The sequence below is a fragment of the Phascolarctos cinereus genome, unplaced genomic scaffold, assembly GCF_003287225.1.
Source record: "Phascolarctos cinereus isolate Bilbo 61053 unplaced genomic scaffold, phaCin_HiC Scaffold_5;HRSCAF=322, whole genome shotgun sequence".
In the NCBI taxonomy this organism is placed as follows: Eukaryota; Metazoa; Chordata; class Mammalia; order Diprotodontia; family Phascolarctidae; genus Phascolarctos; species Phascolarctos cinereus.
The window spans coordinates 12,528,823-12,553,404 of NW_027555958.1; the positions used below are offsets into that span (position 1 = coordinate 12,528,823).

The 24,582-nt window shown below is 48.3% G+C and overlaps 1 protein-coding gene across 5 annotated transcripts in view; it reads left to right on the forward strand.

Annotated features, from left to right (window-relative positions):
• The window catches only part of DIS3L2 (DIS3 like 3'-5' exoribonuclease 2), a 358,658-nt gene that overhangs the window by 209 nt on the left and 333,867 nt on the right, over positions 1–24,582 (forward strand). For 2 of the 5 annotated variants that reach the window (XM_020972180.2, XM_078154658.1), the window contains exon 2: positions 15,796–16,489. The exons of 1 other annotated variant lie outside the window; for it this stretch is intronic. In XM_020972180.2, coding sequence (XP_020827839.1) covers positions 15,796–16,489 — 694 coding nt within the window. Of the gene's footprint in view, positions 1–79; positions 173–15,795; positions 16,490–24,582 lie in introns of those variants that run through there. 2 more of the 5 variants (XM_020972182.2, XM_020972185.2) reach the window with 2 other exon arrangements.

Below are 24,582 nucleotides of genomic sequence, written 5' to 3' on the forward strand. Positions count from 1 at the left end.
TGGGTTCCACGGGGAGGGTGCCGGGGCCCCCCGGGGCCGTCGGTCCACCGTCCGTCCGTGCCTCCCGCCGGCCGCCCTCCAGGCCTCTGGGCCTCACCCCCGCTGCCCCGGCAGCCCTGGGGCGCAGGGGGCGTCTCCCCTCACGTCTGGCGTCCCCGACCCAGCCGGTGAGGTACGCGCCCCGCGCCCCGCCGCCCCTCCCCCCCCGCCCCCGAAGTCTCTGGAGGGCTCGCGGGCCCCCGAGCCCTCCGCGCATGCGCCCAGTGGGGGGGTGGGGCAGTGGGGAAGAGGCGTCGTGTCTCCCTTCGCGCATGCGTACCCACCTCTCACGGCCTCGTGAGGTGGTGAGGAGCACGTGGTACCTATACCCCCGCCCCGATAGTTATAAATGGGGAAACTGAGGCCTAGGGAGGTGACGGCCCTTGCTCTGGGTCAGGAAGCTAGGGAGGGTGGCCGGGCCTGGAGCAGAACGCAGAAGGTCGCTCTAAGCACAGACCTTAGAGGTGGGGCCTGGGTGGGCTTAGAGTCAGGGGGTTTGTGCCTCCCCCCCATTAGGCTGGATGACCAGCCACGTGGTGCCCTTCGGCTTTCCGTGACTGGGATGGGTTGGGTGGAAGAGGCGGCCCTCGAGGTCCAGCCCTGGGACCCTCTCTCACCCTCTCCGCCTCAGTTTCCTCCTCTGTGAAAGGAGGAGGCTGCACTAACCGGTCCTGAAGGTCGCACCTCCCCAGGACCCTCCTTCGTCCTTGGTGCCTGGAGCCAGCCGCAGTCGGGGTCCTCAGGCCAGTCAGGTTTCCTGGTCATTTTCCCGCAGGGGGCCTTGGCCTCGGGGGCAGCGGGCTTTCCTCTCGAGGCCTGGCGTCTGTTGGGGGTCCAGAGCCGGAAGGACGCTCGGGGTTATGCGTGCTGTGAGAAGAAAGAGGCTCCCGGCTATTGCACTACGTTCCTATCCTGGAAAGCCTGCCCCCCTCCCCCCCCTTTTTCAGGCTCCTTGCTCGCCTGCAGTCTCGTGGCCCTGCCCTTCCTGCTCCATCCCCCATCCTGGGCATTTTCACGGGCAGCCCTTCGTGCCTGGAAGTCGTCCCCTCCCCATCTTTCCTTCAAGACCCTGATAAAAGCCCCCTTCTCAAGAAGCCTCTGCTGATTGTGCCCTCCCGCCCTGGTTTATCTACAGTAGAGCCCATCTCTGGCATGTCTGCTGTTTGTACGTTGTCTCCCCCAGATGTTGAGTTTGGTGAGAGCGGGGACTTTCCCCCTTTCTTTCTGTTCTGGGGACTTAGGGCAGTGCTTGACTTGGAAATTAGTTTTACCGTCATGATTGAGTTTTTTCTTTCACCTGTGCTGTGAGGTGTCCTACAGTTTGCCTGAAAGGGAAACTTGTTTTGGATTGCGTAGATTTCAGGATACATTTCCGGGAGATTGAGTGTTCCAAATAGTAAACAAAGAATTTGGGAGAGGCTGGGAGTCTGGGGTCTTGAGGTCTAGTTTTTGCTCAGCTGGTCATTTCTTGGGCTATCTGGACAAGTGACTTTGCTTGTTAAGCTTGAGTTTTACTTGTCTGTAAAGTGGGAGGGAGAGAGAGACTAGATTAGGGCTTATTCACAACTGAGGTGCATTAACTTTAAACATTTTCTTTGTATTTTATTTTATGCATTTAAAAACGTCCAGACTGCCAGATGGGTCCAGGATGCAAAAAGGGTTGAGAAGCTCCCCTGTCCTAGGTGACCTCTCAAGGCCTTGCCAGCTGTGATCCTCTGGGTCTCAGATCCACACATTTGCTCCTTTGTCTTCACCAATTTTGGGGGGAAGAAATGAGCAGGTGTGGCCCTTTCTCCTTTGGAGCATTCATCATACCACATAGTGGGCCTGTTTTATTTTGTGTCACAAATATTTGTGCCCAGGATGGAGTCGAGGTAGCTTGGAGAAAGAGGAGATGATGTGATAAGGAGTGGGAGAAAACGGGATGAAGGTCCCGTGGAATATCAACAGGATGATTTGTTATTTTTATTTTTTATTTTTTTGCCTAGGCAGTGGGGTTAAGTGACTTGCCCAGGGTCACACAGCTAGTAAATGTTATGTGTCTGAGGTCAGCTTTGAACTCAGGTCCTCCTGAATCCAGAGCCGGTGCTCTATCCGCTGTGTCACCTAGCTGCCCCGAGGATGATTTGTTGTGCACCCAATGGGAAAACCTGTCTGACTGCCTCTGGGGGTTCAGTAACCTGTGGACTGTGGAGTGGAGAGGGGGGCTGGTGAAAATGACCCAGGGCTGGGGTTTGGCCATCCATGTGTCAGTGCTGAGGAGAGTGATCCAGTTAATGGCCTCTGGTTCCTTCTCAGATGACAGTCTGTAGTTACCTGTTCTAATGGGGTGTATCTCCTCATTAGAAAACATGAGAAAGCAGGTAACACAGTCGTTGAACATGGTGGGCTGTAAACAAATAAATGCCTGTTGGGTTAAGTTGGGTTGGATAGAGTCCAAACTGTAAAGGGAGGAAAGTTAGGCCTGAGCCCAGATGGGAAATCGGGAAGATGAGTTATGATAAAGACAAAGAAGAGAGTGAGTGAGGAAGGTGAGAGACAGGTGGGAGGAAGAATTGGAGGATGTGGTGGTCTGAGAGAAAGTTCCTTGTTCAAGGCTAATGGAGGTAGGGGTAGGGGGTGAGCTTGAGATGGAGGAGGGGAGCTGTGTGACACTGAGATGGAGGGAACTTAGATCCTGGTACTTGAGGAGGTACACGGAATGGCAGATGTAGAAGGAAGTCCTGAGGTGAGAAGGTGGGGGCTGGGGGGGGAGAGGAAGACTGGGTGTCGCCTCTTGAGCTCAAGAAAAAAGGGAGAAGACCTGGAAGCTGCAGGGACATGTGGGCAGGCTGATAAATAAAAATGGGAGTGAGCCTTCGAGGGGTGTGGCAGTGAGAGCAAGGAGCCCATTCCTTGTCCTGGGGTCAGGGAGCTGGGCTCGGGCCTGGAGAGGGTGGCCAGGGAGAGAGCCACAGGCATGGAAAGCAAAAATCATGCTCCAGAAGAACTGTTCTCTTTTTCTCCATACTGTGTACAGTAACAAAAATGTTATTAAAGTGAAATTCAGAAGAATATTTTGTTTTTTCTGGCATATTTGTGCCATTTTGGTTAGTTTTTAATGATATTTTTGGTATATTCTTACATAATACATATTCTATAATAAAATTTCTGACTGAGAAGTATGTTGTTGGAAATGCATTCTGATCTTTAATGGAAGTATTAAATACTGGTGACATTTTATTTCTGCCTGGCTATATTGGGACCACAGTTCACTTCTACAGATATTCCTATTTACCTTTGATTTCTGGTTGTGACAATAGAGGCAGCTTTGGCATCGTGTCGTAGTGCATATAACCCTCCACGAAGTTGGAAGGCCTGGTTTCAAGGCCCACGTCTGATGTGTGTTGACTTTGTGATCTTGGGCAGGTCACTTTCTCTCAAAGGGGTCCAAGCAGTTCTTCTGCTTTGGAGGAGGGAGTTTTCTCATTGGGTTCTTCCCTTTCCTATTGAAATCCAATCCAGACCCAGCCAGTCTCTGCCCTTTGACCTAGAATATTTGCTTGCCTGGCATCATCTGGTCCGGCCCAAGGGAAGGCATCCTGGAGTTGGCGTGAAACTTGACTCCTTTTCTTGGCAGCAAGTTGGAAATTGACAGTGTGGAGTCTGAGGGATGAGTATGTATCCCTCCGCTCCCCTTCCTTAGTTAGTCCTGATACAGACTAGGAGCTAGGTTATCAATCCCACTTAGCCTTTGTGTGGACTTTATAACAAAAGGATCTGAGTGGAAAGCATACTGTATGATGATACACTGGTGTTAAATTATACAAGGCTGAGGTTTGGGGGCCGAGATCAGTGCATCATGTCCTAGACTTGGATGTATCATGATTTTGTCAAGGCTGTCTTTCTTGATTTGCTTGTGGGAAAAATGGGGACTGTAGGCTTGTTGAAAGTACCCTGGTGTTAATTGAGAAACTGATGCCAGCTTCCAGGGAGGTGTCTGGTTTCTTTTTGGCTGGCTCTGCCTTGTTCTCAGCCTTTGGAGCACTGGCTGGCATGATGCTTAATAAATGCTTGCCAGTTGTGACTGGCTGATGCAAAATGATGAGGGCCTGAATTGAACCAGTAGTTGGTGGTGCTGTCTGTCCTTTGTTCTTGAGGAGGACCATGGCATCAGGAACGTGACGTCATGGCTTGTGGTAGACATGAGTGGAAAGATGAGAATACTTTTGAGATTTGGCCAGGTCGAGTCAGCTGAATTTGGCAGCTCCTTAGAGATAGGGTGTTTGAGGCAGCCGAGTCAGGAGTCTGCTAAAAAACCCAAGAGAGTGAAGCCCTTGTTCTTGGCCACAGGGGTGTTGTGGGGAGAGGAGATGACTTCAGCCTTGTACTTAGTAGTGAGTTGAAGGGCCAGGTGGGTCATATGGAGGGCAATGAGAGTCCTTTGCGTAGAGGTGATAATAAAGCCAATGTCACATTGCTTAATCGATCAGTAAGCATTTATTAAGTGCCTGTTCTGTGCCGGGCACTGTGCTAAGCCCCTAAGCATAGGACAAAAGGACAAAAGAGGGTCCCTGCCCTCAAGGAACTCACAGTCTAATGGGGGAGACAGTAAGCAAACAGACATATGAACAAGCTATATACCGGATAAATAGGAAGTAGTTAATAGAATTCAGAGGGTTTGGGAAAGGTGCAATTTTAGCTGGAACTTGAAGGAACCCAGGGAAGCCTGGAGCCCTTGAGGAGGGAGAGTGTCCAAGCATGGACAATGGTCAGAAAAAACGCCTGGAATGGGCGTCTTATTCCTAGAAAGGCAAGGAGGCTGATGTCTGTCACAGGATCCAAGAGTACAAGGAGGAGAATAAAGTGTAAGAAGGCTGGAAAGCAGGGGGTGCTGCAGCTAGGGGATGATGAAGGGCTTTGAATGCCAACATTAGAAGTGGGGGGGAGATGGAACCGTGGGAGTTTTGAGGAAGACCAGCTGTGAAGAGGAGGGTGAGTGAATGAGGCAGGGAGAGGAGGATTGCCTGGTAGCAGGGAGGGCCCAGTTGAGGTTAGGGAACAGAAAGTTGTAGTGGATCCAATCAGAATGGTTCCAGGATTTTCTCCAGTCTAGTTTAGTAGCATGGGGAGAAGTGAAGGATGGTGGCAGAGATCCGAGGCTGAACGAAGCTTGGCAAGATGACAGGGTCTCGAGAGAAGATAGTGTAGAAAAGGGGTCAAGATGGGGAACAGGAGAGAGAGTGGTCCGTGCAGGGGACATGGCCTGGGAGAGAATGAGGGCCTCGTCTTCTGCTTCTTAAGGGAGTGGAAAAAGAGGTCCCAGGGCAGATTGTGGGGGATGCCCATTTAGTGAGTGGAAGGAGAAAGATGAACCAGCTTTGTATTAGTTTGTAGGAGAAGCTGAAGAGAGCAGCATCATATAAACCAAGGTGGGGGCGGGGAGGGGCACCCAAGCCAAATGCTTCAGAACTGTCAGTAGGAAGAAGCCATCTGGTGATGAAGCGACCTTTGGAAGAGCAGAGTAGTAAAGTGGTCGAGAGAGAGCTGAGGGAGGGGGGATCAGGCAGCAGAAGCAGTGGGTGAAGACAGGAAGGGGGGATCAGGCAGCAGAAGCAGTGGGTGAAGACCCCAAGAAGCAAAGGTGACTCTGGGTATGGCTAGATGTGATTTCGTGAAGAGTGTGTGTGTGTGTTGGGGGGGGGCAAAGGTAAAGGAGAGGGTGTTTGTTTTTTAGTAGAGCAGGTGAATTGATGACCAATTTATGAAATTGTGAAATGGGCATGTCTGGGTTTTTGGGTGCTTGTTAGGAAAGGCCACAGAGGCAGTGGGAAACAGGACTGCAGTTACACTGATGACCACAGAGGGAATGGGAGAAAAATGACAGAAAGTACAGAGACAAGCAGGGAAAGGAGAAGGGGATGCAGTGGGGGGGCGGCCCAAAGTCAGGCTGGGGGAGGGACAGAGGTTTGGGCAGCTTGGACCTGGTGGAGATAGCCGAGGACTGGGAGGTACCATTTTTTATAGGTTTTTTTTGGGGACAGACCAACTCTTATCTTAACATTGGAGTTAGTGCGTTAACATATCCAAATCATTTTGAAGTTGTCAGTAAAACTTTAAAATTAATATGTCTACATCATCTCAAAATTATTATTACCTTTTGGTGGTTGGGGATGCATGGGCTCAAAACCCCTGTTAGCGGAGTCTAGGGGGCTTGCCCTGTCCACACATGTTACAGGGTTGATATATGACACAGTTTGTAAATTATGCTCCTTTGATCTTTACAATGATTTGTGTGCCACGTCCAGGTTCTCTTTGCAATCCTACTTTCCTCCATACTCGAGGCTTATAAACTTACTCTACTGACTAGTAGTGGGCGGGGGTGGTTAGGGGGAACCAAAGCCAGATCCCAATGCAGCCTATTTGTCAGACGAGGAGAAGGCCTGGAAGGAAGGGCTGGCTTAAGGCGGTGTCTAACTGCGACGAAACCTGGACATTCTCTTCTCCCCGGTTCAGACTGCCAGTTTCTTGCTTGTGTCTTCTCAGAGGATACCAGTGCCCACCAACTGGGCTGCCTGGGTGCAGACTCACTCTTCTTCTGCAGGAGACCCTCCTCATCCCAGGTGGACTGCCCTTGTTTGCAGGGGAAGGAAGGGAGGGACTTTGCCCACAACTGATGTGGACTTTCCTGGGCCAAGCTGGGGAGGCCTGCTTGAAGAGAGAAGACAAGAAGTTTGGCCTGGTGTGTTGGGGGCGTAGCCAGACGGCCTCTTGTGCAGCTGTAGTGGAGGAAGGCTCAGCTGAGGTTAGGTAGCTGGTGGAAATTTGTAGCAGGCATTTTGTTGTTCAGTCATTTTCTGTTTGTTCAACTCTCCGTGACCCCATTTGGGGTTTTCTTGGCAGAGATGCTGGAGCAGTTTTGCCATTTCCTTCCCCAGCTCCTTTGACAGATGAGGAAACAGGCAAACAGGATGAAGTGACTTGCCCAGGGTCACACAGCTAGGAAGTGTCTGAGGCCAGATTCGAACTCAGGAAGGCGAGTCTTCTTGACGCCAGGGCCACGCTCTATCCACCGTGCCGGCCGTAGTGTGACTTTAAGAAACTTCTGGATGTGTGGTGGAATCAGGACAACGTCCAGGGCGGAAGGTTAGCAGAGCTGTGGTGGGGAAAGGCCAGTGGAAAAGAAGGAATTCTTCAGATCATTAGGGTCAAGACCAGGCAGGGAAGGAAGCCAGGTTAGAGTAGAGGAGAGAATTCAGGGGAAATAAGAAGGCGCATTTCGGGCTCCAGTGGAGGCTAAAGAGCAGGTCAGGAAGGAGGAAGGCCATGAGGGTGTGGGCACATCAGCTCTTGAATCTGCCCCTCTGTCAACGTCTGGATTACTGGCACATAGTAGGTACCTAATAAATGCTGATTACCACTGATAATCGTTAGCATTTCCGTAGCACTTTAGCTTTGCAGAGTGCTTCATGTGTGTCAGCTCATTTTATCTGCACAGTGACCCTGGGAGGTAGGTGGTATAATTATTCCCATTTTACAGATAAGGAATTTGAGGCAGATGGCTAGGCTGGATTTGAACCCGAGTCTTCTTGACCTCTCGGATAAAATACAAAGTCCTCCGTAATGTGGCTTGCACTTATCTTTTGAGTCTTACTTCCTGTTACTCCCCTTTCTGTTCTCTGTTCCAGTCGCCTCGGCCTCCTCGTGCCTCCTAGTACCCGATGTTCCAGCTTCCGCCTTGATCTGCTGCATTTGTGCTGGCTGTTCCCCATGCCTGGCCTGCCCTCTCTCCTCCTCTGCTCTGACTCCCAGGATCCTGAGTTAATTGCAGAGCTCGTACTTCTCGAAGTTATCTTGTGTTGCTCAGCACGTGCTGGCCTGTCGCATTGTGCTGCCAGCCCCCTCCCCCCGCCACCCCCCAAGAGCAGAGGCTACTTGGAATTTGTCTTCAGATCTCCAGCGTCTCACAGAGTGCCTCAGACCCAGGGCAGTGCTTCCTAAGTGTGTGTTCAGTTGAAGTTCAGAGGTCAGGATCCTGAAATGGAGTTTGGTGTGACAATGGGTGCTATGCTGTGATTACCCCGGTGGGGAATGGACAGAGGGCTGGGGGCAAGGTTCACTATATGGATATTGATGTCCCCATCTGGGAGGGTGATGATGGCAGGCAAAGGGTGAAAGGAAGATCGCGAGTCAGATGCTTAGGTCATACAGAAAGGTGGGCGAGTGTCTTCGAGGTCTGTTGGTGAAAGGGACAAGGATCATGAGAGGGTGAGGGGAACCTCGAAGGAAGAGAAGGGGCGATACACCCGGTGGTGGTAGAGTGATTGGGGGAAACAGGGAGTTTACTGGACTCGGTCTTGGAAGACTTTCCAAATGGGGAGGAGTGGCCAGCAGAAGAGAGGGCTTCCAGAAACGTGGAAGAAGCCTTGGGAGAAAAGTAGAAAAAGTAAAAGGAGGTGGAAGACATGTAAGAAGAGGAGGCTGAAGATGAAGGTAAATCTGTTTTTAGTGGAACACACTGGAAAGGATGGGTGGGGGAGACTAGGGCCTGGTGGGCAGTAGGGATAGGATGGCTAGGGTGAAGATCTCAGGATTGGAAGAAATGAGGAGAGTGGAAAGTTGGGAGCTGAGCGGGAATGGGGAGGACTAGTCTTGGAGGAGCTCTGGTTTGTGGTTCTGTCTAGAATTTTGGTGTGGTGCAATAGGGAGAGGTGTCTGAGCATAAGGAAGAACTTTCCAGCAGTGCTAGTCAGCCAATGGGATAGGCTCACTGGGGAGGCACTGGCCAATCGTCTGTTAGGGATTGATGGTGCATGTGGGATGTTTGTACTGTCTTGAAGGTTGGCTTAAATAACTTTCTTCTTATACTGAATCTGGTGGTTCTACTCAGTGACTATTTATATGCATGTTCAAAGAGTAAAATGTATATGTACACCTGCATGTGGATATACAGATGTGTGTGCTCATTTGCAAACAGGAGTGCTCATCTGAAAACTGGTAGATGAGTGCTGTCTGTGTACAACAAAAACAATCCTAGTTTTAGGCCTTGAAATGAAGCTATTTAAAAATATTTTTATTGAGTGGTCAACAGGAAAGTGTGATTTTAAAATGGATTTTAATTGGTGAATTGTCCTGGAGGCATCTTAAGCTCTACATATTCCAAAGAGAACTCATTATCTTTTCCCCAGACTCACCCCTTCTCCAAACTTATTTATTTCTCTTCAGGGCACTGCCATCCTTTTAGGTAGCCAATTTTCATTCTTTGAGTCTTATTCTACCTTGTTCCTCAAATCCACGAGTGACTAACAGGTGAGCCCTTCTCTCTGCTGGTTTCTGCTGCCATTGTCTCTGGCTGGCTTCGTGGTCAGACTGACAGCTGCCAGTCTGTGCCCTCTTTTCTCTGCTCACTTTTTTGTTGAGCTGCCAAGATAGTCTTCTGAGCACGCTTGGATAAATCCTTAATTCTGCCCAGGCGTCTGGAGTGTCTCCCAGCGGGGCTCTGGGGCCCTCTTTCTTGACTCTCCTTTGCACTCTTTCATGCCACGCTGGGAGACACTCCAGACGCCTGGGCAGAATTAAGGATTTGTCCTGCAGTTCTCCAAATTCAGTCTCTTGCCCTTCAAGTGCCCAGAGGCTTGAGTGCGACTCCCTCCCAAGTCTCTTTGAACCTCTGTTTTCTCATCTGTAAAATGGAACAGTACCTATGATACCAACTTCACTGTGCATGTAAAACTTTTTGCAAATGGAGCTCGATTTAAATGTCAGTTCTGAGGCTTAGGGACAAAGCTGAGAGGTGACAGACGCTATGAAGAAGACTGCTAGCAGCTGCACAGAGAGTTCCGGGCTCCCTTCTGCTTTTGTGGGGCCGTCTGTGAAGCCTGCACGAGATGAGGCGATGGCAGGGAGGCCCCACAAAAGGGATGGCAGGGAGGTGCCCAGTCTTCCTTTGATTTGTTGTTATTTGGTCGCATCTAACTCTCTGTAACCCCGTTTGGGGTTTTCTTGTACAGGGAGTTGCCATTTCCTTCTCCAGCTCATTTGACAGATGAAGAAACTGAGTCCAGTAGGGTTAAGTGACTTGCCTAGAGTCACACAGCAAGTAAGTGTCTCAGGCTAGATTTGAACTTGGGCCCTCCTGACTCCAGGTATCCACTGCTCCACCTAGCTGCTCTGTTGCATACTTTAAAAAAAAGTGACACTTGTTTGTACAGTGTAAAATAAATGCATCTCCCCTTTTTCCCTTCCCCAGCAAGTAATCCCTTGTGTCAAAGAATGAAAAAAAAGAAGAAAGCAAAACTAAGCAGCCTGTCAGTGTAGTCTTACAGTGTATGCAGTGGTCCATACCAGCAGTCCCTCACCTCTGCAGAGCATAGGGGGAGGGGCATTTTCTTGTCTCTTCTTGCGTGCCAAGCTTGGACATTATTATTATTCAGGTTTTGTTCTGTTGTATCCATAGGAGTTGTCATATAAAGGACTTGAGCCAGGGGTGGGAACCCTGTGGCCATCTCGGTCCTCAAGTGCTGCCCTTTGATTGAATCCCTGCTTCACAGAAGAAACCCCCTTAATAAAAGGGATTCTGTCAAAGGCCTGCTCTGATTGTTGTCTCTGATATCTTTGGAGTATGCGTCTAGCAGTTTGATTCCTGGGTCAGAGGGCAGGGAATTGTCTCCATTTTCAAATGAGGAGACTTCTTATGTGGGAGGTGACTTGTCAGGACATGAAGCCCAGGCTCCAAGGCCTGTACTACTCTCTCTAAGCCCTGTTGACTCTTCGGTTCCTGTTTACATTTTTCTGCCAGTTTGCATGATCTGTTTGAAGTTATTTCCCGTGGTCCTTGGAGGCATCAATTCAGTGTTTGCTGTTCGTGGTGGGTGCCTCGTAAGGACAAATGACAAGAGAGCTCATGGTGGAAAGATGCTGACTTTGAAGTCAGAGGACCTTCCTCTGCTTCCTGCTGTCTGATGTATGCATTGTTTTTCTCTTGTGCTAATCCACAAGGCTGTAATGTCATGAGAACTGAGTCGAGTATCGAAAAAGAGGTGTTTTTTGTGTTCTTTGTTCTAGAGGGTTTGCCATCTGCAGCCACGATCTCTTGTGTTAAGTGCATATTGGTTCAAATTTAGGCTGGACCCTTGGAAGAAGAAAAAAAATCTTGGCATCATAATTCACTTAAATATTTATTCAGCACCTGCTGTATGCCAGGTTCTGTGCTACTAGGCATTGAAGAAACTGAGGCTGATAGAAGCATCCTGTCCTTGATGATGAATGTTAAACAGCCCAGGGTCCAGGCTAGAGCCTTTGGTGACCCTTCTGGAGACCTTTGAGCTGTTAATGGTTATTCTTTGGGTCGAGCCATTCAGCCGGGGCCAAATCCACCTAAGTGTGGTATCATCGAGTCAGCCCCTTTCTCTCTCTTTTCCACAAGAGTAGCACAAGATACTTTATCCAATACTTTACCAACATCTAGGCCAGTTCTAGCTGTAGCGGTCTATTCACTGGGAAGTCTTGCTGGCTCTTTGTGATACCTTGTGTTTTCATGTTGCTTAGGTTTGCCCTGGCTGTCCTCCCTTTCAGGCAGCCACCCCTCATAACAAAGATTTTTTTTTTAAAGGAAAAAGAAGAGGACAAAAAGATTTAGCAAAAGTGATCAAACGCTCCCCAATCAGACGTTCTGTGTCGGGCTCCCCACCTTTGACCCCACGTCTGCAGAGGAGTCAGGGGACGGTTCTTCTCTTGTCTCTTCTTTGAAGCCAAGCTTGTTTTTGTACATGTTTGGATCTTAAGGTCTGAGTTTGTCGATGACTGTTACCCTGCGCACACACCAGTCTCTAGCTAACTCCCAACTTTATTCTTCATCAAAATTAATTTTTCTTCTTCATGGTTTCATTCTTCAGAGTTTCTCATCCCTCCTGGACAGACATCTTCTGTGGAATTTTAGACCCAGGGATCTTAGCTATTAATAGATTTCTAATGTGTTCTCTTAAAATCAAGGGTGTCTGTTCTCCCAAATTCTCTAGAGGAATGGTGACTTGTCATGGTTCCCGTTTCCACCACAGCCATACCTTCCCTCCTGTTGGTGATAATCAGGTCCAGCCTAGTAATTCCCCTTTGGATTCCTCCAACTTTTTTTTTTTTAGTGAGGCAGTTGGGGTTAAGTGATTTGCCCAGGGTCGCACAGCTGGTGAGTGTCAAGTGTCTGAGGCCACATTTGAACTCAAGTCCTCCTGACTCAGGGCTGGTGCTCTATCCACTGAGCCACCTAGCTGCCCCTTTCCTCCAACTTTTGAAGGTTGAATTTACCGTTAAGGCAGGTTAAGAAGTTGTGCCACAGCCTGTTTGTGCCTGGGAGCTCCAGTGGATGTCCTGAAGCTCCTTATCATGCACTCTATCCTGCCTCTGTGTGAGGTTTGTGATCAGTTTCCCAAATTCTTTACCCTCTTGTCATCTGGATGTATGAAACTGCTCTGTCCAGGCCTCTCTGCGGCCTTGGACACTGTCGATCACTCTCTCCTCTTCGATGCTCTCTCTTCTCTAGGTTTTTTCAGATGTCACTTTCTCCTGGCTTTCTTCCTGCCTGTCTGATGGCCCCCTCTCAGTTTTGTTTGCTGGCTCCTCCTCCAGACCCTGTCCTCTAACCATAGATGCCCCTCAGGGCTCTGGCCTGGGCCCTCTTCTCTTCTCCCTCTATACTGTGTCACTTGGAGATCTCATCAGCTCCCATGGATTTAATGGCCATCTCTCTGCTACTGATTCTCCTGTCTGCCTTTCCTGCCACAAACACTCTGCTGACCTCCAGTCTTAACATCACCAGCTGTCTTTCAGACATCTCAAAATGTATGTCCAGAAGACAAGTCAACATCCTCCTCCCCCATCCCCACCTTCCCTGTTACTGTAGAGGGCAGCACAATCCTCCTAGTCCCTGAGGCTCACAACCTGAGTCATCCTGGACTCTTCACGTTTTCTCGGTGCTGCTCTTCCCACCCCCACCCCCGCCCCCGCCCCATGTCCAAGCTGTTGTTGAGGTCTGGGATTTTATCTCTGCGGCATCTCTTGCCTGTACCCCCTTCTTTCCTCTGACACAGCTTCCACCTGGTGCAGACCCTCATTACCTCCGCCTGGATCATTTTGATAGCCTGCTGGGGTGGGGTCTTTCCTGCCTCAAGTCTCTCCCCACTCCATTCTGTCTTCCATCCAGCCACTAAAGTGATTTTTTCCTGAGGCGTAGGTTGGATCATGTCACTCTCTACTCAGTAACCGCTAGTGGCTTCTTATCAGCTCTGTGAACACATACAAAACACTCTGTTTGGCGTTCAGAACTCTGGACAGCCTGGCCCCCTTCGAGCTTCCCAGTCTTCTTACACCTTACTCCTCTCTAGGTACTCTTTGATCCAGTGACTCCGGCTTCCTGGCTCTTCCGCAAACAAGACACTTCATCTCCAGATGCCAGGCATTGTCGCTGGCTGTTCCCCATGCCTGGAACTCTTTCCCTCCTCCACTTGGCCTGGCCTCCTTGGCTTCCTTTAAGTCCCAACTAAAACCTCACCTTCTACGGGAAGCCTTCCCCAACCCCTCTTAATTCCAGCCCTCCCTGGAATGTATACAAACAAGCTGTATACAGGATAAATGGGAAATAATTGGCAGAGAGAAGGCATTAGAAGGAAGAATTGGGGAAGGTGTCCTGTAGAAGGAAAGATTGTGGCTGAGGTTTGAAGGAAGTCAGGAAGTGAAGATGAGGAGGGAGAGTGGTCCAGACATGGGGAATGGCTAGAGAAAATGCCCAGAGCCAAGAGATGAATGTCTTGTTTGTGGTACCAGGAGATCAGTGTTGCTGGATGGAAGAATACTTTGGGGAGGGGGGTGTATCGTAGTTGATAGTCATTCCAAAATCTTGAGTGACGATAGAACTTATTGAGGAGGCAGTGGAGAATATAAGATCCACTGGGCTTTACTGTTGGTTGACTAAAAATTCATTTGATTTGGTGGCTCACAATTCTGCCTGAAACTAAATTATGTTTCAATAATGTCTATGCTGAAATATCTCCTAATTTCTTAAAAGATGTTAGAAAGCTTTAGGTTCTCTCCATGAAGCCCCATTCATGAGCTTCTGGCAGACCATTTGGGGGGATGTGAGTCATCTGGTTTGACGTAGCTTGGCAGGGAGTTTTCCTGCTAAGTATTAGATTCCTGTCCCAGGTACGTAGCAGACGTCTCTGTGGTTCTTAGCGGGTTGACAGCAGCATTTGCAACCCTCAGTAGGAAGTCTCCAATCATCACTGCTGTGTGTTTGATGTACTTAAGTCACAGGTCTGAGTGTGTCCCTCCAGAACTTCCTATGGCTCCCTCTTGCCTCCAGGGTAAAATGCTGACTCCTCAATTTGGCCTTTCAAGTCCTTCAGGATCCTTGGCTCCAGCCTCCCTTTTCAGACTGATTTCGCTGGACTCTTCTTACCTGCTCTGAACTCCATCCACATGGGCCTCCTGGCCAGTACTGACCCTGTGTGCTCCCTTCCGTCTCTGCCTTTGTACCTGGGCACAGGCTGGCCCAAAGCCTGGCACCTTCTCCCTCTTGAAGCCCCTAGTTCCCTTCAAAACTCAGTCAAGTGCTATCTCCTTTAAGAGGCCTTTCCTGATTCTTACCCCTACTCCTTCAGCTTCTCAAGAGATCACTTTGTATTTATTGTGTGATTATATGAAATAGGTCCTGAATTTACTCATCTCTGAATATGTCATATTCTTCTGATGGGATGTAAGTTCTTTGGGGTCAGGGGTTATCTTACGTCTGTCTTTAAGGCAGACTAGAATCCAATTTCCTGACTCTCAGACTGGCTCCTGTCTACTGTACCATGCTGCTCCTCATATAGCATACACTTGGCACATAGTAGGTGCTTCATCAATGCTTATTGATTGACTGGCCCTTACATCCCTTGGTGGGTAGGAAAAGCAGTTGCTTAATCCTGGGGAAGCGTTTAGGATTCACCTTGGCCTTTTTTTGATTCTCCTTTCCTCTGCTCCTTTCCATCCTTTGTCTCTTCCACCTTCCCTCTTTTTTTTTTTTTCCCCCAAAGAAATACTTCATTCATTCTGCCAACCTGGTTAGTGGCGAGGCAGTCTACAAGCCCTTTGACCTTTTTTTCCTAAGAAGGCAACCAGTCTGTCTTTAGTCACTTAGGACAGAAATGAGAATTCGCATGTAGGTCTGGGAAAAGTTATCCTTGCTCCCTGTTCTTGGACGTAAGGCCACTCTGGCTGGTAGGGCCCCCCCCATGCAGACAGCTGTGGTGAACACTTAGGTGTAAATAAGGAAGGCAGTGCATTTCATAACGTAGGTCTGAGATCATAGCTGTGCCTAGTCGTTTGTCTTTAGCTAAAAAGGGTTTGAATGTGTCAGGCTTTGAGAAAGGCAAAGCAGCTTCGAGGTTTTGGTTTTGGTTTGTTTTTCTTGTAGCGCGGATGTAACACCTGGGTCACAGTCCATTTTTCTGATAGCTTGTGACCAGACTGAGCCTGTTGACTGTAGCCTGGCCACATTTCACATCCAAAGTTAATTCCAGTGGCACTCCTACAAGAAAGTTCATGTTAGAGTTCTTATAGTTAATGCTGTAAGAAGTCCAAAGCAGCCTTTGACGGAAGTTGTGGAAAAATCTTGTCTGTAGGAGTTTGACTAGATTATCTGAGACCTCAGATTCTGTGATTCCTTTTCTGTTCTGATGTAGTGTTCAGTTTAATGCTCTCCCGTGCTAAAAGTAATTTGTTTTTTCTATTTGCATCACTTTAAAGTTTGGGCATAATCCTTGGAGTATGGACCATCTGGGATATATCCGAAGTGGAATGAGAGATAGCACCAACAAGCTTGCTGTCCCCCAGAAGAACGCCTATGCCCGGCTGGTCCAGCAGCACCGCAGTGGCCGCTTCCGCTCCTATTTGAATCATGTTGCTCAGAAGATGCAGTTGGAGGAGATGGGCTCGATTGACGCTGGTTCGGATGCAGACCTGCCTTTGAAAAAGGGTACGATGCGAGAGGTTGTGACGAGAAATGGCTTGAACCCGTGTGGTCCTTCAGAAAACCCCGAACGTCGAGGTACGGAGACGCTTCCTGACGATGCTCCTGAAGCCTTCAGGAAAGCTCCAGCCTTGCCTTGTCCAGAGGTGCACCAGCTGGGCGCGGGAGAGCTGGAAGAGGCCTGTGGTGCCCATCCTGGAGAGGGTGGCTCCCAAGTGGAGAGCCTGAGCCGGGGTTTGAGCAGCTGTAGGTTAGCTCGAAGCCCAAAGCTAGGCCACGCTGTCCACAAAGCTGGAGCCTCTCACGAGAAGGACGTGCGTGAGACTGGACGTAACAAACTGCAGAAAAGCAAATGTGCTGTGAATGTGGAAAGAGCGCGGGAGGTGTCTGCAGCAGGGCAGCAGCCCTCCTTGGACTCACGTTCGTTGAATTCTGAGAAACCTGGGCCTCTTCCTTCTGATCAGCTGCCAGGTGAGCTCTTTTCTGTGGGGTTTAATACAGAGCCTCGTTCCTGGGGCAGTGATGTTGTTTGAGGTGATGGAGCTCTTCTTGCACTAGATAGATGTTGGACCCAAGTTATTTCTTGCCTATGAAGCCCTGAGAGGGCACACACACTGATTCTGGGGTAGCAGTGGCTTTCACTGAATAACGGGGTGCCTGGCAGGGCCCGGTCCCTAAAGGAGGCTAATTGGGGAATTTGAATGACTGAATTTGGAACAGACAAGTTTACCAGATTGGTAACTGTTATAATCAAAAAAATTACTTATTTTATTGTCAGTTGGGTCAGTACAATGAAATTCAAGACTGTCATCCTCTTGGAAACATGGGACTTAAAATTATTGCTGTGTCTCTGTACTTCTCCACTGGGATGTCTGGGTGGTAAAAATCAGTCCTCTATAGTCAGGTGAGTAGAAGGTGGGATGGTCCAGGGACCAGTTAGTTATGGGCACCAGTCTCTCCTGGGAATCTAAATTTCTCTAGCTGTTAATTTTGTAAGCTCTGTTCTTTGGGCAGATAGCGAGGGAGGGAAGCAGGGAAGGAAGGGGAGAGTAAAAATGTATTTTAACAAGGGTTTTTCTTAAAACACATTTAAAAGACTTCTCCACTCCAGAAGCGATAATATTACTTAAATGCTGAAATCTTATCTGAATATTAGAAAGTGGGCCTGCCATGTCACATGCATTTATAGAAAAACCAGTGCTCAGGTATCCCCTCTTTATCGACCAGGGCGGGTGCCGGTAGCAGGCTGGCCAGCGTGACGTGGACCCCTCTGGTGCCCTTCTGGTGACTGACTGATGCTGCTGTACAACTGGCCAGCAGGTTTTCATTATGCACAGCGGTTCAATGAAGAATGCATTTAAGAAGCACAATAAGGAATAAAATCATACATGAAACAACAGAGTCAAAATCATTGCTAGATAAAAGAAAATATAATAATAAAAAGTAAAGCTATTGATAAATGGATTATAACATTTTAAAATTTGCAGAGAGCTTTACATATATTATCTTTTTTGATCCTTGTAATGATACTGTGAAGTAAGTTCTTTTATTATCCCAATTTTTCAGGTGAGGAAACTGAGGCTGAGGTTAACCACTGATTGAATTTCAAGGAAAAGGAGTAGGAGACAACATTGAGGTTTTGAATGTCTTAATACTCTGAGGTTTAATGACTGGCCCAGAAGTGTCAGAGGTAGGGTTCTAACTCTAAGTTCAGTTTTCTCTCAAATACCCAGGTTCCCTGCGGCTTTGAGGCCACATGGGCTGCACTTGAGGAGCTGGAGGGCCCACCCCTGGATGTGCTCTGTCTCTGTCTCTGTGTGTCTCTCTCTCTCTCTCTCTCTCTCTCTCTCTCTCTCTCTCTCTCTCTCTGCCTGTGTCTTAACAAGATTAGGTCTTGTTCTGTGTCCCTTTATGATCTCTGTGAATTGATCAGATCTTGTTGATGTTTTTATGTTTATGACAGTAAGTCAACAGTTACACTCTGATTCTGTTTGCTTTGTTTCAAAAGAGTCTTTAAATATTTATTTGTATTCTCATTGGCAATGTTTGAGGACACCTTAGTGTTCCTTTGTATTGATAAGCTGTTTTGCTTTGCATTTCTCTGATGATCAGAGTCCTAGGGAATCCTGGTTCTGGCCTGTGCGGCCTGGGCTCCTGCAGGGCCTTCCTGACTTCTCCTGCAGCCCCCAGGCTCTTCTTCCCTTTCTGATCCTGGGATGGGGGCAGGAGGATGCAGAGGCGAGGAGGCAGGAGTGGCTGCTGGGGACCTGAGGAGCCTGGGCCTGGCACCAACTCTTCACGGGCCACCTTTTGTGATCACTTCATCTTCCTGGGTCTCAGTTTTCTCTTCTGTAAGGTGAGGGGTCTCTGCGGTCCCTCCAGCTCTAGAATCCTTTTATCCTACACAGTGTCCGCCCTACGACACAGGCCTGACCATAGCATTCTCTTGCTGTGGAAGATCTGGCATATCCTTCTAGTGGTCAAGGAGAACATTCAGGACTTTTCAGTTTGCCTTTTGGACTGTTGCCCTTGGCTGTTTGCCTCCACATTGCCTTGCCAAGCTTATTTTCCATTTCTTATTCCCTTTCATGCACTCTGGCTTCTAGTCATGCTGGCCTGCTGGCCATCACCCAGATAGCACATCGCATTTCCAGTCTTTAGGCCTTTGTACAGCTGTCCCCAGGGGCCCGCCATCTTTTCTGCTCTCCAGGTTTTCGTGTCCTTCCTTTGGCCTGAGTCACCTGCTTGCTACCTGTCTGACCTCATCATCCGTTCTCTTGGCTGGGTCTCGGGCCGCTTCTCTCCTTCCTCTCCATTGTCTTTCTTGGTGACCGCATCCGCTCCCTGCACTTTTATAGTCGCCTCCATATAGAGATCCACCGCTCCAAGCCCTTCCTGGCTTTTCCTCCCTTTGTCGCCATCGGACTGTTGGATGTGTCAAACTGAAACTCATCACGCCCCAGATTGAACTCATTCTCTTTCCTGCTAAACCCTTTCTTCTTCCCTGTTTCTGTTGAAGCCATGGCCGTTCTTGTGACCTCCCAGATTTGTAATCTCAGAATCACAAGGCTCCTCACTTCCCTTCACCCTGCATTCCTATCAAGGCTTGCTAAATCTTGCTGTGTCTTTCTGCCTTTCTGCTGTTTTTCCATGTGACGAGATGTGGCCCTTCTCCTTCCGCCTCTTCGAGTCCCTCGTGCTGGATGTCTTTCCTGATTCTCCCAACTCCCAGGGCCCTCCTTCCAAACCACCTCGCCAAGGTCCGCTACCTCCTGTATATTTACATTTAGTCACGTGATGTTGTATGTGCTCATGTGCGTGTTTGTTGTCTCTTCTCCGTTAGAACGTGAGTAGGGATTGTTTCATTCTTTGTACTTGTGTCCCCAGAATGCATCATTGTGCTGGACAAATAGTAAGTATTTAATGAATGCTTGCTGCTTGGTTGATAGGAAGCCTGTCCTCATTCCTCAAATTGCCAGCGTCCTCTCCTCAGGAGTTACCGTGTATGTATCTGTACTTAATTTTATCTACGAATATTGTTTGTATGTAGAATAGTAGGAGTAAGCTCCTTGAGGACAGGTTCTGTTGTTGTTTTGTCTTTGTATCCTAGTACTTTGCGGAGGTTTGGCCTATAGCAGGTGCTTAATGAATGCATGATGGATGAGTGAATTGGTTTGAGTCATTCTCCTTTGGAGCGTGTTTTATGAATGCCTTTTGTTTTTAGCACTGCATTCATTTGCTGATAATCTGCCAACCCCAGTACTACCACCCAGACCTTCTGATGGAGAACGCTTTCATCCTGTACGGTTTCTTCTCTCGGGATTTTTGGGGCCACTCCTCTTCTTGTTTCTGCTTTTACATATTTGCTCTCTCTCGGTCGCTTTTGCATGTTCTCGATTGACGTCATGCCCGCTGACTGAAGGTGTGCCTCTTCTTTTTTCCCCCTGCAGTCCCACGGCGTCCTCCGAGTTTTGTAATCATCGCGACAAGACAAGCGACTCAGAACTCTGTCTGCAGCCCCAGACTTTCCCCTGAACTCTGGCCTCCCATCACCAGCTACCTCACCGAGGTTTAGTGTTGGGTGCCCTGCAGGCCTCTCGAGCTCAGTGTTTCCAGAAGAGGATACGTTTTCATTCTGTCTCTCGACCCCCCATAGAACTGCCCCATTTCTCTTAGGGTGCTACCATCCTGGCCTCCTCACTCAGGCATCCCACGTGGGGGTCATTAGTCATCAGACCCTTTTCTTTCCTGCATGTACTGTGTGTCTGGCTTGAGTTCCCTTCTCTGCACTCGCGTAGCCCTCAGTTCAGGTCTTTTCGCGCCTTCCTCACCTGCCTCATGCTTGACTGTTCTAGCGGCCTGTGAGGGGTGTCCCTGCATTGAGCCATCCTTCACACAGCTGACAAAGGGATTTTTCCTAAAGCAGGAGCTTGATGGTGTCATAACCCCCCTAAACTCCAGGACCCGTTACTTCGGGGACCCGGTAGAGGCTTGTTGATTTGCTGTCCCCAGCCGGATCTTGCCTCCTTCTCCAGGTTTCTTTTAGATGAATGCCTTCACTGGCCTCTGCAGGGCAGTCACGTTTCTAGTGTCTTCAACACCATCCTCTCATCTCTTCTTTTTGCCTGTTCGCTGGCTGGTCCCTAGGCCTGGAAAGCTCCCCTTCACACCCGCAGCTTCTTGTGAGACTCGGCTCAAGTTCCCTTCTTCGACAGGAAGCCTTTTTCCGTCCCCTCCCTCGCCGGGTTACCTTGTGTTTGCTTTGGACACATCTTTCCTGTTAAAATGCAGGCCCTTGAAAGCAAGGATTATTTGACTTTTGTCTTTGTATCCCAGGGCCTGGCCCGTGGTGGGCACTTATTAATTGATGGTCTGATAACTTCTACAAGTAGAGATATTTGCTAAGGTTCTTCTTACCAGTGCTTACTCTCTAAAATTTTTATAAATCTTATTTTCATTGCTGACATTTCTAAAACAACTTCCAATTATCATGGGGACACTGGGGCAGCTCTGCCTTAAACAGAGTTCGTGTTCGTCCGGTTTGAAGAGGACCCGCAGCTGGGAAGGACAGCTGGTAACTACATGAGAAGCAGGAAGCACTAGTCGGTTGTAGGGTTGGCGGGTTGGGACGAGATGACATTCAGTAAGATAGATTCTGGAAGGACAAATACTTGGAATCAGGAAATCAACGTCGCGAGTTGAAGATAGGGGAGGTGGTTTGTCTGAAGAAGATCAGGGGTGTCTTAGCAGGCTGCCACCTCACCGTGATGGGTAGAGTAATGTGGCAGCCAAAAGTTATTGGGATCTTGGGCTGCCTTCAGGAGGCAGAGCTGCTGGGAGTCAGGAAGGTATCGTAATGGGAGTGATGTTGACAAACCCGGAGTATCCAGAGGGGAGCTGGGGGATGGTCTTGGTTCTGGGTCATGTCAGGGCAGGATAGAAGAAGTGGGGGATGTTCACCATGAAAAGATTTGGGGTCAGGTCTCTGAAGGGCCATTAGATTGATTCTGTGGGCAGAGCTCAGTGGGGGAAAGTTGCAGAGAAGCTGGCGTAGGCTTGATCAGGAAGGACTTCCTAAGGATTGGAGCTTGGGCTGGCTCCTTGCTCGGATTCAAGCTGTGTGGGCTTGTTTGGGGATTGGACCTCCTCTGAGGCTGTGGAGGTCCCTCCCGAGCCTGAATTCCGTTCCGTAGAAGGGTAGCTCTGGGCTTCAGATAGATACTTTTGATAACTTTTATCGTGTTAAGAAAAAGTCCTTCCCTTGGTCATGTGTGTGTGCATGTGGCTTGCCCAGGCTCTCCAACTCCAGTGCTCTTTGCACAGACTCCAGGGATGACGTCTTTTTCCTTTGGGCCGCTGGAAGGGTTTGTACTTTAGTGTTTGACCTGTTCAGTCTGATGTTGCTCTGTCTGGGTGGCTTGAACTTTGAGCTTCTCCTTTCTGTGGGTTTTGTGAAAGATGTTTTCTGACCTGGGATTTCACTGGTGCAGGGAGAGCCTAGTGAAGAAGTGCCTGGTAGCAGGAGGCCACGGACTATTCTGCAACATGACATCTTCGAGATTGTACCTGGGACGCTGAGCATTCAGTGAGCAGTGCAGGGTCCCACAGTCAGAAGCTGGACTTTGAACCCAGGTGTGTCTGACTCCAAGGGCAGCTGGTTATTATCTGCTCAATGTTGCCTCTCTGTGAATTCTTTTTATGTGGAGTTTTGGATGCTCCTGGGAGGTTTGTGCATGTTTTCCTGAAATGATGTAGAGTGGACAGCTTCTTTATAGTTTTTGAGTTGTTTTTTTAACTCCAACAATTCTGAAGTTCCATTTTCTTGAGCTGCCTCCAGAATCTATCACTTTTATCCATGCTACTTCCTAGGCTTTTTCAGCTAGTTTGTCTTCTGTGCTTTTTTTTGTATCTTGACTGTGCCTTCTATCACGTTTTCCTCCAGTGCATGAATTCTCCTTTACCTGCTTCTGCTGATACTCTCAGAATCTCGATGCATTTTTGACATTCTGATTGCTAACCATTCCCCCCTCCTCCTCTTCTTCATTAATAAAAACGGAAAGAAAAAAAAACCTCTCGTAAGTAATCACGGTTATGCAAAACAAATCCACATACAGTGATCATGTTTAGGAAAGTGTTTTAAAAATAGCTTTGTCTTGCTATCTGTTGTTTTTATATCTTTTAGATTTTTCCTTTTAGATTATCCCTCTCATTTTCTGTCCTCTCCCAGAGAGTGATCCATTATGACAAGGATTTTTTTTAAAAGCAAAAAGAAAAAAGAGAAAAATTCAGTAAAACCCAACAATATGTTGAAAAAAATCTGGGAGTGAGTGAGTGAGTGAAGGCATCACTGTCAACTTCTTTCAGGATGCTTTGCATGTCTTAGGTGACATGTGACTAACTGATATATGGATTGAGTGATGATGGTAGTGGCAATGTATCTAGGGAAACTTAGTTTTTTTTTTTCTTATTTCTTAGATTAAAAGAGATGAAGCTCTAAGTTCCACTCTTTTATTACCATACCCCAGTGGATCCCCTCACACCCCTGATAGGGTGCATGTACCCCACTATGGAGAGCACTGTGATAACAGGGGTCTTTTATAGGGGAGGTAATAGCCATGATACTTGAGAAGACGCTTGTCACATTTTGTTCCAGCCCTCTTAGTAAGGATTGAGTCACATAATACTTGTGAGGTACTTAGCAAGCATGTGGCACGTTGTAGGGGCTATGCTTTTCTGTTTCTGATGCTTGCTGCATTCACCTCCTCATCACCTGCTCAACCTCAGCTCTCTGCCATATGACTTTCTCCACTCACCAGTGTTGCCTCTAAGCTCTTTTTGCCTTCGGCCTTTCTGCACACACTTTCCCTGCCACGTTCTCTTGTTCAGTGCACTGAAAAGTCAGGAAGCCAGTTTAAAGGAGAAGGCCCCAGACAAGGGGGCCCCCTTTTCTGGGGCCATGGGGATAGGGACTGTTGACCCTGAAAATTCATACCTGTCATGAATTGGAACCCAGTCAGGCCTTCTTTGGCTTGAGGTGTCACAGTGGTCCTGAACAATAACGGCTCACATCAATTGGAATTCCTTCTAGGAGAGACAGGGAGGGGGCATTATTTTCTCCTGTCTTAGCTAAATGAATGGAGTGAGTGAATTCATAAAGGATCTATTAAATGCTTCCTGTATGCAAAGCCCTGTGCTTGAATCCCTGATTGATTAGATGACAGAGAGCTTGCCTTGTTATAACCATGAGGATAGAGCCTCTGGTTCTTTCTGTTCCTGCCAAGTTAGAAATAAATAGGAATTTTTACACTCAAGTTCTTCGAGGGATCATTTTTGTTTCGACCTCCCTGGAAGGAGATATCTTTTCCTTGAGGAATGTCTGAAGCTTCTGTTTTTCCTCTTTCCCACAGCCCTAGTTTAGATGGTTTAGAGTAGATTAAGGAAGATGATTTCTTGCTTTTAAAAGTTTCCCACAGTATTTAACAGGGTAAGTGTCAGATCTCCTCAGTGTCCTTCTCAGTGTTGGACCACCAGAAGGCTGTAGGAGCTGTCTGGGGACTCTAAGGGAACAGCTAGGTCAATCAGCAGTCTCTGGCAGATTTGAAGTCAGTCTGTTCAGTCTGTTTCTGTTTGATGCCTAACACAGTGTTTGGTACACAGTAGGGGCTTAATAAATGTTTTTTGGATTGGCTGACCTGAGGAAGAAGGCTGGTGGCAAGAGTGGCACTGAACAGCTTGTTGGGCCTTGGAGGAACCTTTCTCCCCATCTTTCCATTTGAATTATTATGCCTGTCTGCCATTATTTCGTTTTGTCACATGGCTGCTAGACCGGCAGAAAAAGGGAATGCCATCCGTGTAGTCTTTGGATTTCAGTGAGATGTTGCACCATGTCTTCTGCTCTCCCTTATAGACGTGTCTTAGAGGAGTGTAGGCAGGGTGATGGCCCGTGCTTTGCGACTGGTAGAAAGACCAGACCCGTGGCTTGCATTGAATTTCTAAGTTTTCAAATATCATTGCTAATGTAAAGGATGTAATGTCTTGCTTTGATTTACATTTCTCTAATTATT